The 15,680-nt window shown below is 41.2% G+C and overlaps 1 protein-coding gene across 1 annotated transcript in view; it reads right to left on the reverse strand.

The window, feature by feature from the left end:
* Ttc29 (tetratricopeptide repeat domain 29) overlaps positions 1-15,680 on the reverse strand; it is a 199,983-nt gene that overhangs the window by 51,146 nt on the left and 133,157 nt on the right. The window contains exon 11 of the mRNA XM_032887870.1: positions 14,765-14,993. Coding sequence (XP_032743761.1) covers positions 14,765-14,993 — 229 coding nt within the window. The remainder of the gene's footprint in view (positions 1-14,764; positions 14,994-15,680) is intronic.

Genomic DNA, 15,680 nt, shown 5'->3' on the forward strand with positions numbered 1-15,680 from the left:
TTGTTTTTTCATCACTAGGACTCTCCTTCTTGAAATGAGAAGACCTGAAGGGGAACTACACAACAGAAGAATGCAGACTGCTTTACAAGTAGCATACACTGCAGTTCGTTTGTCCAAGGTTGAGTTCCTTGTTCTAGTCAAAGCTGCTCTTCCACAGAGCAGTGCAACCAGTCTGTTTGAAAAGTCAGCCAGTGTGGTGGCCTCCCACCTCTGGATATTTTCTCTAACATTTATTACAAAATTCATAACATTCACTGCGGTTTACAAGAACGATTGACCAAATGCCCCAACTCCCTCCCTCCCCCTCTCTCCCTCCTTCCTCTCTCTCTCCCTCTCCTCTCTTCCTTCTCATAGACCTTCACCTTCTTCCCCCTTTGCTTCCTCTCTTCCCTTGCCCCTTTCCTTCCCCTCACTCCGTCCTCCTTCCCCCTCCATTCTCTCCCTCTCTTCCTCTCCGCTCCTCTCTCCTTCTCCTCACTCTTTCCTGTTCCGTTCTCCTCCTCCACTTCTCCCACTCCACCCACCCCTTCTCCTCCATTCCTCTCTGGACTTGCTTCAGTCACACTGGTCATCTTGCTGTTCCATGAGCTAGCCTAGCCTGGTCTTCCCTGGATATGACCTTCCCAGAAGAGCTTGGTTTTTCCTTTCCCATGTCTGCTTAGGGGGACTTCTTGGAAGTTTCTATCTAGAGCAGTCCCCTGCACCACTGATCTCCCCTCCGCCCCCCCTGACTTTATGCACTTGGGTAGGAGGTACGGAGATATGCTCACTGCATGTGTTGGAAAGAGACTCACTTTCCTACCTTACCTGACAGGTAGCAGGACTCTTTCGAGTCGAGATCCACCTGTCTGCTTTGTGCACACTACACTTTGTGTCAGGAGCCAGGGACCTGAGTGATGTGGGGCTGTCAAGACCCCAGTCCTGTGAGACATGGCGCCAGGTGGGGCTCTGTGCTGTAAAACTTCCTTAGCATTTCCCATGACAATAAACTAACCCACCAAAATATATACACTGTTAAAAACATTTTCCTGTGGATTTCTTACTGTTACATAATCTTGGATTTGATACTGCAAACCTGAAAGATTTGCTACCTGCAATTTTGTTTGGGAGTCACTCTCTTAGATCCCGGTTATTAAGTCTGTATACATATTTATGCAGACCTAGGCTCCCCTAAGTGTGATTATAATTCTATGTAATTGTTGAGTTATCTCTTCAGTTTGATTTATTCATGAATGCAGGTTTCCATTCAGAAGTATATTTAATTTCTATAGATAGCATTTATTTTATTTTATTTTCCTTTCTTCAAATAGGTTTGCAAAAGAGTCAACAGGAAACCTTGCCGATAGTCTTATCTTTAATGAATTACATTTTACTGAGAAGGCTACTCAGTAGAAAGTGAAAGTTTAAAAAAAATTCTGTGTTGGATATACAAAGTGACAAGATTATGCATAATTATCTATGAAATTACACTTGCTTGAGCTTGAAGATTTTTAGCCAGGAATACTTAATAACATTGGCATGGTTAAATGAGACAGCAGAAACAATAGGAAAGGCCTCAGGGCACGGTCATCTATTTAACCATCCTCTTGGATTTTCAACATAATTAGTCATATAATTGTGTGCCTAAACTTAGTGGATCCATGTAAGTAATTATCAATTATTAAAAAGCAGTGCTTGTAATGTTTTTCTCCGCATCCTGCCAATCAAATTACCAAGGAACATACTAAGTTCATGTTTCATCACAAAAATTTCCAAGTAAAATGAACTCTGAAGCCTTGGGTGGCAGTGAATGAGTGGCGGGTCTGTAAATTCATTTAGATGAATGGTAGCTAATCCGGCCACTTGGACATCTGTGTTTCCAGGGAGCATTCTTGCTGGCCAATCCTAACATCATTGGAGGACTTGACAGTGGTACACGGTACCACAGTACTTCTGAGGGTTCAGAAAGCAGGTACGTTCAAGTCCAGGTATGTCCATAGTGACTGCAAGATGCGTTTCAGCAGCACTGACTCTATCCAGGATGGACTGGGGATAAAGAAAGGGATATACATGCATTTTGTCTTATTATATTCGGGACTGGTATTTCCTTTATGGTTTACATTGTGCTCAGCCCCAGGAGTCTGCCATCATCCATGAGAAGGTAGATGTAAGACCATGGATTGATATTCAAGTCAGTGTCACTTCTTAAGTACTGTAAGAAATTGCTAAAAGAGAAACTGCCTTAAAGACATCATCTTGTTTTCTAGTAATCATGCCAGAGTCCAAGTTATAGAGCATTCACTCCTGTCTGACAGATAAAATAGTCCTGCTGGGAAAGAGCATGCCAAACGGCCAGCCTGGAAAACACAAACATCATACAGACTGGACAGGCTACATGTATGAATATAGGAACACACACACACACACATACACACACACACACGCACATGCACACGTACACGTAATAACAGCTAATGAAAAAGAGGCCACAAATTTGAAAGAAAGCAAGGAGGGGTATGTGGGAGGCTTTGGAGGGAGGAAAGTGAAGGGGAAATGATGCTATTATAGTCGTCAAAAAATAAAAAAAAAATTCATGCCCAAGGGGGATGGATGATGTCATTATATTATGATTTAAAAATAAAAATACTATAAAAAATTTAAAAGCTAAGTTTAAAAATATAAGATTTTTTAGATATTTAGATATATTTTAGTTATTTAGATAAAGGAAGTTTAAAGAAGAGTAAATTCTAGAATTAGGTTATAATTCTAAAGGTGAATTCCCAGATGGGGAAGGTTTGGGAAGAATTAGAAGCCAAGGGGCAATGGTACTTTACTTCTGTTTTCCAGAAAAAATTCTGAAATGACACAGTAACAGAATTATCCCAACAGAGCTTCACCAAAGTGGGTGACCTGTACCATGTTCCCAAACTCTGCCAGTGGTAAAAGGATTTAGCTACATTCATAGGATGTCAGACGTATGGCCACAAGTCCAGGGACATAGCTAGACAGCGGAGACTAACATTTCTCCAGCAGTGGAACAAGTAGGACAGGCAACAGTCAAATGCACACTTCCTGTTCTGGTATTAACCCTGGTTTTGTATGGTTGAAACCACCCAAAGACGGTCCACATAAGGTTCTCAAATTACCAAAAACAGCAGCAACACCCGGAATCAAACCAAACCAGAGCACAGGAGAGGTGCACTCAGAGTGCTTTGGAATGCTAAGCCTGGTCACACCAGCAGCTACCAAGCTCCGTGAGTGGAATCTGAAAGAGCGATAGTTTTTGTCGTAAAAATCAAGAATTCTCTTTTATTGAACCAAGGCAGCAATAGAGGAGATTCTCAGAGTGGGGGAAAAAAAACCCAACAAAACCCCCACCTCTCAACCCAAGGGAGGGGTAGTCACACTAGTATTTCCCAGTGAAGTGAGTTTTCACTTCTGAAGAAATACTTTATTCTTTAGGATGGAACTTGTTAACTTGTGTTGTAGGAAATGGACGAAGGCTGGGGATGAGTGTTTGAATGAAGAAACTGAAAATTCACACTCAAACTCTTCCTTTTCCCTTTAGAATTTGCTTACAATTAAGTCTTGGCTTCTCTTTCTTCCAGACACTCCCCACTTGGGGATTATGCTTGTTTCGTTTAAGTCACAGAAGGCACTGAAAAGCTTCTAAAGCTCACGAGAACCAGATTCATAGGATTAATTTAAGGAAGGCGAACGGAAGGAGTGCATTCCTGGTTTTCTTCTTCGGATGGATTTTAATGCATTTATCCCATTTTTCTCATGAAGCTTGCTTGTTGTAATTACAACTGAGAGTAAAATATTACAGGCATGGACTATAAACTCACACTTTGCAAACTGCCCTACACAGAGATGGCCGCACCAAGTCTTGGAAGCCATTGAAAAGGATCCTAAGGCTTCTGGAGTCAGAGGGGCTAAGCAATATGGACACCTATGTAGGGAGTGGAGGTCAGGATCCTATCCGTCTTCTCCTAAAAGCCATGGGCTATTAAAATCCCAGGACCAGGTACAGGGTATCTTATGAGTAAGGGAAATCAAAAGATCACCTCACAGCAAAGCCCTCCACTCCTACTTGCTCACCAGAACTAGATGACAAGACCCCATTGCTGAAGGTCTCATACCCTTTGACTACAAGACAGGTTAAGCTAGAACGAACTGGAAGCTTCCCTGCTGCTCACCAACTCTCATGGTGCCAAAGATGCTATGCAGGCTGCTTTGGGAGGAAGGGCATCAGCAGTTTCACCCAGCTGTGAATCCTATAAAGCACAATATCATCCTGTCACACAAGGTATACGGATTGAAGCAACATCAGTACGACTGTTACAGGGGTAACTAAATGGCCGTCGAGTAGATATGAGGCTTGCCCCTGGTGGGGGAATCCTTGCTTGATAATGCAAATGCTACCACATTCATGGTTAATGAGACCTTCAGCCTAGTGGGGTTGATTATGACTATCTATTTGTCATAGCACCAAATTGCCTTCTAAGTATTTGTTTATACCATACACAAGATGCTTCTCTTTGTACTGAATGATGTAGCTGCCTGTCTGCTCACAGTGCTGAGAATAGGTGACGGTTGAGTACTTAGCCCTGAACAACATATACCACTCCCTCAAAGGTTTAGGAAACACGGCAGAAGAGGGTGCAGAAAGATCGTAAGAACACGAAATAAGGAAGCGCTGTGAAATGCTAGCCTCTGGCATGATACCAACAACATAATCACGATTTTATAGGAGCTCTGGTTGTATGCAATCAGCCTGTCAGGCTTGGGGAGGTCCAACCTCTCCTTCCAGAACTGTTGGTTACTGCTGGACTCTGGAGGGGGCAGACATCTTTGCAGTTAGTTAACCACTGGTAAGTCCACTGACTCCAGGGGTTAGTTCAAAACCCATCATCACAGAGACAGCCCCGGTTAAACTCGGAGACTCATAAAACAAACGACACAGAAGGGGAGATGTGGGGACAGGGCAGGAATTCAAAGAAGGGAGGGGTGAGGACAACCAGAGTGTGCATGTATACAGTTGTCAAAGAACAAATTGAAAGATTCTTTATAACTCAGTTTGTTAGCCTGCTAGATAATTCCATGATTGTCTCTTCATAATTATGGGTAATAAGCTATAGAAAAAGGATGCAATCCAAGCAGAATATGAAGGCTTTGTTATGAATGTGGCCTTTTCGTATGGCTTAAAAGGGCGAGGAAAGCTCAGGAATGAGAAATGCAAACAACATTTAGAGTAGAAAATGACTTGATACCAAACTCTGGGTGCAAGGTGAGGCCAACGTGAAGCGAGGGTCAAGAGACCAAAGCACAGTGTTGCTTGTTTTTCGTAAAGAAAATCGCGTGAGTTACAAAACCAAGATGGCCTTTTCATCCATGTAAACCTTGAAATGACATCACATGGAAGATTCAGTGTGCTTGTGTTCCAACTAGCTGGTGTGCTCATGTACTTTGGTGCTCAGGATTATTTCTTTCATGTAATTTATGTTTGGCCTCAATGAGAAGGTGCATGGAAACCCTCTTACTGATACAATTCTCGTCACTGATGTAGCTCACAGCCTGGGCATTTATTAGTGTATATTTTATGTATTGATTTTTCAAATGTTATCCACTTTCCCCCTCCCATTCCCCTCCCCTGCTTCTATGAAGATATTCCCACTCCTTCCCACCCATTCCCACCTCAACACCCTGGCACTCCCCTACACTGGAGAAATGAGCCTTCACAGGACCAAGGGCCTCTCGACCTATTGATGCCAGACCATGCCATCCTCTGCTACTACAGATGCTGCCTGGAGCCATGGGTCCCCATCCATGTGTACTCTTCTTGGTGGTTTAGTACAGATGCTGATATTGTTGTTCTTCCTGAGCCCCCTCAACTCCTTCAGTCCTTTCTCTACCCCCTTCCCCTCAATTAGGGTCCCTGTGTTCCGTCCAATGGTTAGCTGCAAGCATCCTCATATGTATCAGCATGCACTTCTTGGCATATAAAACAGTGTCTGAGTATGGTGGCTGAATATGGGTGCCTGCTCCACCCTTTGTCCCTGTATCTCCTCCCATGAGTATTTTGTTCCCCCTTCTAAGAAGGACAGAAGCATCCACATTTTGGTTTTCCTTCTTCTTGAGCTTCATATGGTTTGTGAATTGTTTCTTGGGTATTCCAAGTTTTGGCCTAATATCCACTTATCAGTGAGGGCATATCATGTGTGTTCTTTTGTGACTGCATTACCTTACTCAGGATGATATTTTCCAGTTCCATCCATTTGCCTAAGAATTTCATGTAGTCATTGTTTTTGATAGCTGAGTAGTACTCCATTGTGTAAGTGTACCATATTTTTTATATCCATTCCTCTGTTGAAGGACCTCTGGGTTCTTTCCAGTTCTGACTGTTATAAATAAGGCTGCTATGAACATAATGGAGCATGTGTCTTTGTTATATGTTGGAGCATCTTTTGGGTATATGCCCAGGAGTGGTACAGCTGGGTCCTCAAGTAGTGCTATGTCCAATTTTCTGAGGAACCACCAGACTGATTTCCACAGTGCTTGTACAAGCTCACAATCCCACCAACAATGGAGGAGTGTTCCTCTTTTTCCATATCCTCACCAGCATCTGCTGTCACCTGAGTTCTTGATTTTAGCCAAACTGGTGTGAGGTGGAATCTCAGGGTTGTTTTGATTTGCATTTCCCTGATGACTAAGGATGTTGAACATTTCTTTAGGTGCTTCTTGGCCATTCAATATTCCTCAGTTGAGAATTCTTTGTTAAACCCCGTACCTAATTTTTTAATAGGAATATTTGGTTCTCTGGAGTCTAACTTCTTGAGTTCTTTTTATATATTAGACATTAGCCCTCTATCAGACGTAAGATTGGTAAAGATCTTTTTGCAATCTCTTGGTTGCTATTTTGTCCTAATGACAGTGAGCTTTGCCTTACAGAAGCTTTGCAATTTTATGAGATCCATTTGTTGACTCTTGCTCTTAGAGCATAAGCCATTGGTGTTTTGTTCAGGAAAATTTCCCCTGTGCCTATGTGTTTGGAGCTCTTCTCCACTTTCTCTTCTATTAGTTTCAGTGTATCTGGTTTTATGTGGAGGTCTTTGAGCCACTTGGACTTGAGCTTTGTACAAGGAGATAAGAAAGGGTCGATTTGCATTCTTCTGCATGCTGACCTCCAGTTGAACCAGCACCATTTGTTGAAAATGCTGTCTTTTTTTCCATTGGATTGTTTTAGCTCCTTTGTCCAAGATTAAATGACCATAGTTATAGTTGTGTGGGTTAATTTCTGGATCTTTAATTCTATTCCATTGATCTACCTGCCTTCCTCTGTACCAATACCATACATTTTTTTTTTTAAAATCACTATTGCTCTGCAATACAGCTTGAGGTCAGGGATGGTGATTTCCCCCAAAAGCTTTTTATTGTGAGAATAGTTTTCGCTATCCTGTTTTTTGTTTGTTTGTTTGTTTGTTTTTGTTGTCATTCCAAATACATTTATTGGAATTTTGATGAGGATTGCATTGAATCTGTAGATTGCTTTCAGCAAGATGGCCATTTTTACTATATTAATCCTGCCAATCGATGAGCATGGGAGATCTTTCCATCTTCTGAGATCTTATTAGATTTCTTTCTTTAGAGACTTGAAGTTCTTGTCATACAGATCTTTCATTTGCGTAGTTAGAGTCACATCAAGGTATTTATTTATGACTACTGTGAAGGATGTCATTTCCCTAATTTCTTTCTCAGCCTGTATATCCTTTGAGTAGAGGAAGGCTACTGATTTATTTGAGTTAATTTTATATCCAGCCGCTTTGCTGAAGTTGTTTATCAGGTTTAGGAGTTCTCTGGTATAACTTTTGAGGCCATTTAAGTACACTATCATATTATCTGCAAATAGTGATATTTTGACTTCTTCCTTTCCAATTTGTATCCCTTTGACCTCTTTTTGTTGTCTGATTGTTCTCGCTAGGACTTTGAGTACTATATTGAATAAGGAGGGAGAAAGCAGGAAGCCTTTTCTAGTCCCTGGTTTCAGTGGGATTGCTTCAAGTTTCTCTCCATTTAGTTTGATGTTGGCTACTGGTTTGCTGTATGTTGCTTTTACCATGTTTAGGTATGGACCTTGAATTTCTGATCATATCAAGACTTTTATCATGAAGGGGTGTTGAATTTTGTCAAATGCTTTCTCAGCATCTAATGAGATGATCATGTGGTTTTTTCCTTGAGTTTTTTTTTTTTTAATATAGTAGATTACATTGATGGATTTCCGTATATTGAACCATCCCTGCATCCCTGGGATGAAGCCTGCTTGATCATGATGGATGATCATTTTGATGTGTTCTTGGATTCGGTTTGTGAGAATCTTATTGAGTATTTTGGCATTGATAATCATAAGGGAAATTGGTCTGAAGTTCTCTTTCTTTGTTGGGTCCTTGTGTGGTTTAGGTATAAGCATAATTGTGGCTTCATAGAATGAATTTGGTAGTATTCCTTCTGTTTCTATTTTGTGGAATAGTTTGAAGAGTATTGGTATTAGGTCTTCTTGGAAGGTCTGATAGAATTCTGCACTAAACCCATCTACTCCTGGGCTTTTTTTGTTTGTTGGGAGATTTGTAACAACTGCTTCTATTTCTTTAGGGGTTATGGCACTGTTTAGATGATTTATCTGATCCTGATTTAACTCAGGTACTTGGTATCTGTCTAGAAAATTGTCCATTTCCTCCAGGTTTTCCAATTTTGTTGAGGTTAGGCTTTTGTAGTGGGATCTGATAATTTTTTGAATTTTCTCAGTTTCTGTTGTTATGTATCCCTTTTTATTTCTAATTAATTTTGTTAATTTGGACACTGTCTCTCTCTGCCCTGTGGTTAGTGTGGCTAAGGTTTTATCTATCTTGTTGATTTTCTCAAAGCACCAACTCCTGTTTTTGTTGATTCTTTGTATAGTTCACTTTGTTTCCTCTTGATTGATTTCAGCTCTGAGTTTGACTATTTCCTGTCACCTACTCCTCTTGGGTGTATTTGTTTCTTTTTGTTCTAGAGCTTTCAGATGTGTTGTCAAGCTGCTTGTGTATGCTCTCTTCAGTTTCTTTTTGGGGGCACTCAAAGCTATGAGTTTTCCTCTTAGGACTGCTTTCATTGTATCCCATAAGTTTGGGTATGTTGTGTCTTCATTTTTATTACGTTCTAAAAAGTCTTTGATTTCCTTATTTCTTCCCTAATCAAGTTATCACTGAGTAGAGTGCTGCTCATCTTCCATGTGTATGGGGTTTTCTGTCGTTTTTGTTATTATTGAAGACCAGTCTTAGTCCACGGTGATCTGATAGGATGCATGGGATTATTTCAATCTTCTATCTGTTGAGGTTTGTTTTGTGACCAATATCGTCACAATATGGTCCATTTTGGACATGGTACCATGAGGTGCTGAGAAGAATGTATATTCTTTTGTTTTAGGATGAAATGTTCTATAGATATCTGTTAAATACATTTGGTTCATAACTTCTGTTAGTTTCACTGTGTTTCTGTTTAGTTTCTCTTTCCAGTACGTGTCGTCCATTGAAGACAGTGGAGTCTTGAGTCTCCCTTTATTATTATGTGTGATGCAGTGTATGAATTTGGATGCCTTTGCATTTGGAACATAGATGTTTAGAATTGAGAGTTCATCTTGGTAGAGTTTTCCTTTGAGGAGTATGAAGTGTCCTTCCTTTTCTTTCTTTCTTTTTTTTTTTAATAACTTTTGGTTGAAAATAGATTTTATTCAATATTAGAATGGCTACTCCAGCTTGTTTCTTGGGACCATTTGCTTGGAAAAATTTTTTCCAGCCTTTTACTCTGAGGTAGTGTCTTTCTTTGTAACTGAAGTACATTTCCTATATGCAGAAAAATGCTCAGTCCTGTTTATGCATCCTGTCTGTTAGTCTATGTCTTTTTTTTTTATTTTAGTTTTCTTGGATATTTTAAGTATTTGCATTTCAAATGTTATTCCCTTTCCCCCCTTTCTCATACTTCATCCCCCTGCTTCTATGAGGGTGTACCCTCTCTCACCCACCTACTCCCACCTCAACGCCCTGGCATTCTCCTACATTGGGGAAACAAGCCTTCACAGGACCAAGGGCTTTGCCTCCTATTGATGCTGGACATGAGTTCCTTTGCTACATATGCAGCTGGAGCCATGGGTCCCTCCATGTGTACTCATTGATTGGTGGTTTAGTTCTTGGGAGCTCTGGTGGAGTCTGGCTGGTTGACATTTCATCTATGTCTTTTTATTGGGGAGTTGAGTCCACTGATGTTAAGAGATATTAAGGAACAGTGATTGTTGTTTCCTGTTATATTGTTGTTAGAGGTGGAATTATCTTTGTATGGCTATCTTTTTTTGGGTTTGTTGAAAGAAGATTAATTTCTTGCTTTTTCTAGGGGATAGTTTACTTCCTTGTGTTGGAGTTTTCCATCTATTATTCTTTGTAGGGCTGGATTTGTGAAAAGATATTGTGTAAATTTGGTTTTGTCATGGAATATCTTGGTTTCTCCATCTAAGACTATTGAGAGTTTTGCTGGGTATAGTAGCCTGTGCTGGCATTTGTGTTCTCTTAGGGTCTGTATGACATCTGTCCAGGATCTTCCAGCTTTCAGAGTCTCTGTTGAGAAGTCTGGTGTAATTCTAATAGGTCTGCCTTTATCTGTTACTTGACCTTTTTTCATTACTGCTTTTAATATTTCTTTCTTTGTTTTGTGCATTTGGTGTTTTGACTATTATGTGATGGGAGGAGTTTCTTTTCTGATCCAATCTATTTGGAGTTCTGTAGGCTTCTCGTATGTTCATGGGTATCTCTTTCTGTAGGTAAGGAACATTTTCTTCTATCATTTTGTTGAAGATATTTACTGGTCCTTTAAGTTGGGAATCTTCACTCTCTTCTATACCCATTACCCTTAGGTTTGGTCTTCTCATTGTTTTCTGGATTTCCTGGATATTTTGGGTATTATCTTTTTGCATTTTTCATTTTCTTTGACTATTGTGTTAATGTTTTCTATGGCATCTTCTGCCCCTGAGATTCTCTCTTCTATCTCTTGTATTCTGTTTGTGATACATCTATGACTTCTGATTTCTTTCCTAGATTTTCTATCTCCAGGGTTGTCTTTCTTTGTGATTTCTTTCTTATTTCTATTTCCATTTTTAGATCCTGGATGGTTTTTGTTCAATTCCTTTACCTGCCGTTTGTGTTTTTCTGTAACTGTTTAAGGGATTTTTGAGTTTCCTCTTTGGGCTTCTACTTGTTTACCTGTGTTCCCTTGTATTTTTTTTAAGTGAGTTATTTTTTCCCTCTTAAAGTTCTCTATCATCATCATGAGATGTGATTTTTAGTCCAACTCTTGATTTTTCTGGTGTGTTGTGGGTATCCTGTGCTTGCTGTGTTTGGAGAACTGGGTTCTGATCATGCCAAGTAGTCTTGGTTTCTGCTGCTTGGGCTTGTTTCTCTGGTTATTTCTGATGTTAGTTGGTCTTTCTTTCTCTGGCTGGAGCTTGTCCCTCCAAGGTCCCTTGGGCCTGTGAGCCTGTGATCTTAGGAATGAGAGGACTCCTTGGATACCAGCTTTTTCTGGGCAGGTTTTGGGTCCTGAGGGCTGTGGGGCAGTCTTAGCTTTGGGCGCAGATAGAGACTGGAAAGGTCCTGTTCTAGAATGTTCTGTGGTGCCTGTTCCCTGTGTACCTCTGGTGGGTCCTTCTTTGGACAGTTAGTGGAGGGAAAGTGGGGTCTCACCTGTGGGCTTATGAGTGAGAGCACTCCTGAGACACCAGCTCTCTCCAGGCAGGATTTGGGTCCGGAGGGCTGTGGCACAGCCTTAGTTCTGGGTGCAAATGGAGACTGGGAGGTTTATAGCATTGGCATTTAAACAGCTCCAGCTTCATGCCAGGCTTGACACTGCGGGGAAGCTGGATATGGAAAGCTTTGGTTTCTACATTTCAGTGTCTGTGATTATAACATGAATCACCTTTCCCCACTAAAACAAACATTTATCTGACTGATATCTTAGCAATATCACAGGTATGGGAAGGAAAGAATACTCCGGAGAATTCAGTAGAATTTTGTAGGCCTTTGAGCCTCCCAGAACCAAATAATTAGAGTTGCCTCAGGATTGAATAATTTCACTGAGGTGTAATAAAGTTTATTATTTTACCCTCTCAATTGTTAAATTTGGGAGATTCTTAACATAGAAAGGGGAGGGCAAGCAGTATCAAATCATGCTGACCATCTCCTTGTATTCCAAGAGTCTGTTCTTGCCGGCCGTGTTCTGTTGGCCAGGCATGAGATGACAGTGGTTGCTGGTGAGTCACCAACGTGTGTCATCCGCGCACCTTGGGTTCTCATGCTCAATTCCCTTAGGGGGTCATGTTCTCTGCTTAAAAGAATATTGGCAGTTCTTTGAGCTAATGATTTGTTTGGAGGATGGAAGTCTCCAAGGTGCCACTAACTGCACAGCTTTCATAATGTATCTCTCAGGTCTTTGATCTTTTTTTTCTCTGAATATGTGGAACCTTCAATAGCAAGATTAAAGATGCCTCTTCCTACAAGGAAGGCAAAAGTTGAAAACTTAAAAGCTGCTCAGGTTTCCAAATAATATTTTTGTACTTTTTCATTTTGTCAACATCATGTTTGAGGAGCACCTTCCTTCATTCATGTGGCAATCGGAACAGTAATCTAAATAGTGTGGTGTCATAGGCTTCCCAAGGAAGCACTGAACACGTTTAAAAGGTGCTTAGTACAAACCAGCTTGTGGTCAGGCTTAACGACTCATCTTGAATTCTATTTGATTCAAATATTTACTTGGGACTGTGTAGGTATCAAATATCATATATCTTTTCTAGAAAGTATCAAGAATTTGGAATGTGTCTTTGAGAGACCCATGCTAATTGAGCAGTTAATTTTGAAAAAAGATCATGGTACAAAATGAAGTGTAATGAGTGTGTAGGGTGGGGTGTGTGTAGGGGTGGGGTGGGGTGTGTGTAGGGATGGAGTGTGTGTAGGGGTGGGGTGGTGTGGGGTGGGGTGTGGGGGGTTGGGGTATGTGAATGGTGCAGTGTGTGTGGGGTGGGGGTGTGTGGGGTGGGGTGTGTGGGGGGGGGGTGGGGTGTGTGTGGGATGGAATGTGTGTAGGGGTGGGGTGTGTGTAGGGTGGGGTGTGTGTAGGGTTAGGGTATGTGAATGGTGCAGTGTGTGTAGGGGTGGGGTGGGGTGTGTGTAGGGTAGAGTCTGTATAGGGGAATGGACTGGGTTCAGAAAGGTCAAAGGACCTTTAATCAGAACCCAGTGAAGAGGCAGTGAGGAGTTTTAAGCAGAGTGAAATAGAAGAATATTCTCAAAGCAGTTTAAGCCAGATTTTAATGTACTTTGACCTAAAAGCACACATATGCAAAAGGGCTGTTTAATAATTTCCTATCAGTTTTATATCCAAGCAGAGAAGCTTGACACTATGAAATGTGTCTGTGGGGGGAACCCAGTGCTTGTTTATAAGTGTGGTGACTTCTCACTTCCGCTGGGATATAGCTCATCCCTGCACGGAGCTCTGAGTCCTGTGAGATGAAGCACAGATGGATTGGATTTCTACAGCACTCCGAGGAAGGCTACATCCCCCACCATACAGACCATGCAGAGACTTAGTATCTGAACCACACTGGGGAATGCATGATTTGCTTCTGCTCCTGAATCCTTCTAAAGAAAATATAACCTCTCAGAAAACCTAAAGAGCTACAAATTTAAGAGGTATGGATGAGCAAAAGCAGAAGGGTTTTCAAAAGCAGAAAAGAAGGAGTTGACAGACAGACCTGGATGTTATCAGAGGATGGCTCCCCTCATCCATCCCCTACCCGGAGAATTTTTTCACAGTATCATCAGGATGGTGAGAGTTTATTCAAGACAAACCTGAGATCCTGAGCTGCTCAACTTATCCTCTGCAGACTGAACCTTTACCAGCTAACTGGGAACATTTCCCAGAATTAGTTCCTGATATTCCAGGCAGAAGACATCAAAATCAAAGATGCAGGTAATTTACTACATCTTAGTAATTTACTGTTTTATTCTATGGTGAGACAAGCACATACAAAACCTTGTCCCTTTTCAATGGTTTAAGTTTCATATTCAGGGTGGGCAAGATGGCTCAGTGGGTAAAGGTGTTGGCCCCTCCGAGGACCTGAGTTTCTTCCCTCAGGTCTAATGATGCTAACTTTCCAAGCTGACTCCTACACACACCCTGGTTGTTTATAATAAAAATAATTTAATTATTCCCAAGACAAAGTAGTAGAAAGAGACACTGCTGTAATATATTTCCCAAATATCCAAAGTCAAGATAATAAAAACAACATTAAGTACTATCAGTAGAGTAGATCATATACACTAGTGCCTCAGTCTAGATGCTCTCATCTGTATGCTGTATGACTGGATATTATTAAAAACCATAAGTTGATTGCACATGCCTTACTTCTTGTTTTAAATTATTCCTCACAACTGTTTGGTGCATAGTGTTGCCTCTAAGATTGCTGGGAATTACCCGAGACAGATTGATTGGTAGGGCCGACCACGTCCACAATTTTATGCGTCTCTTCAACGTTGCCAGCACAGTAGGACATGAGAGTATGCCCAACTTCCAAGTAGTAATGAGTGAACAAAGACAAAATTACCAAGCAAGTTCAAGTCACCAACATGTGAATAAACCTTTCTGATAAAGGCCTTAGCCACTAAGAATGACACAAGATCTAAAGTGTTTCTGGAAACAGAAGCCTTACCCAGAATGGGGTCATATTCGACTTGAGTTCTAGTCTCCTTCCAGGACAGCAGGCAGTTGAGGCTGTTCGTGTCAGCAGATTCGATGTAACCGTTCATCGTCAGCATCATCTGGTGGGCTCTGGCTATCCCATAGTGGACTTTGGTTTCATCCATGAGCGTCGTTTTCATGACCTCCATGGCGGTGCTGAAAGCTTGTTGGAAGTAATCGGAAGCCTTGTTGTATTGCCCCTAGCGAGAAAGAGAATAAAAGTCACCTTTGTTATTTCTTACCTTACCCAATTCACAGATTACGTCACCTTGCCTCGGCACACCCATTTTTGAGGAGGATGAGCTGGGAGGCTGGCTTTTCATCAGAAAAGGCTGCCTTCTGTGAGCAGTGGCTACTTGATGGGCCGGATCTTGTAATTAATTCAGTCAGAAAGCTGATGGGCAGCTGAAACACAGGAAAGGCGGAGGCAGAGGAAGTAGCAGGAAAAGTGAACTGATTGCCACTGATTTCAACAGAATCTTACTGATTCCGTCACTGTGTTTATCCAGTGACTTCTGTTTTCACTTGTAGCACGAGGGTGTTTGATGTGAAGCCAGTCATAGGAACTGATGACCACATGCACATCTCTATTGCTTCTGGTCACTGTTTAGCTTTCCTAAATGCACCTGCATTGTTTAGCTGAGAACATGGGAGAATCTACATTTAAAACACATGATCATAATATAGGACCGAAACAAAGGAGAGGATTGTTTAAACGCCTATGCCTTTGCTAAGTTCACTGTAGCATTTCAAATTTTAGAAATTTAAGATGTTTTTCTTTTACCTACCCGAAAAGTTATTGTTCAAATAATAGCACTTGCCTTGTGAACAGAAGTGCCAAGGCCAGGAGCAAGTGCTTCATATACGTCATTAGCTGTCACATGTCA

This window comes from Rattus rattus, chromosome 17 (genome assembly GCF_011064425.1).
Source record: "Rattus rattus isolate New Zealand chromosome 17, Rrattus_CSIRO_v1, whole genome shotgun sequence".
Lineage (NCBI taxonomy): Eukaryota > Metazoa > Chordata > Mammalia > Rodentia > Muridae > Rattus > Rattus rattus.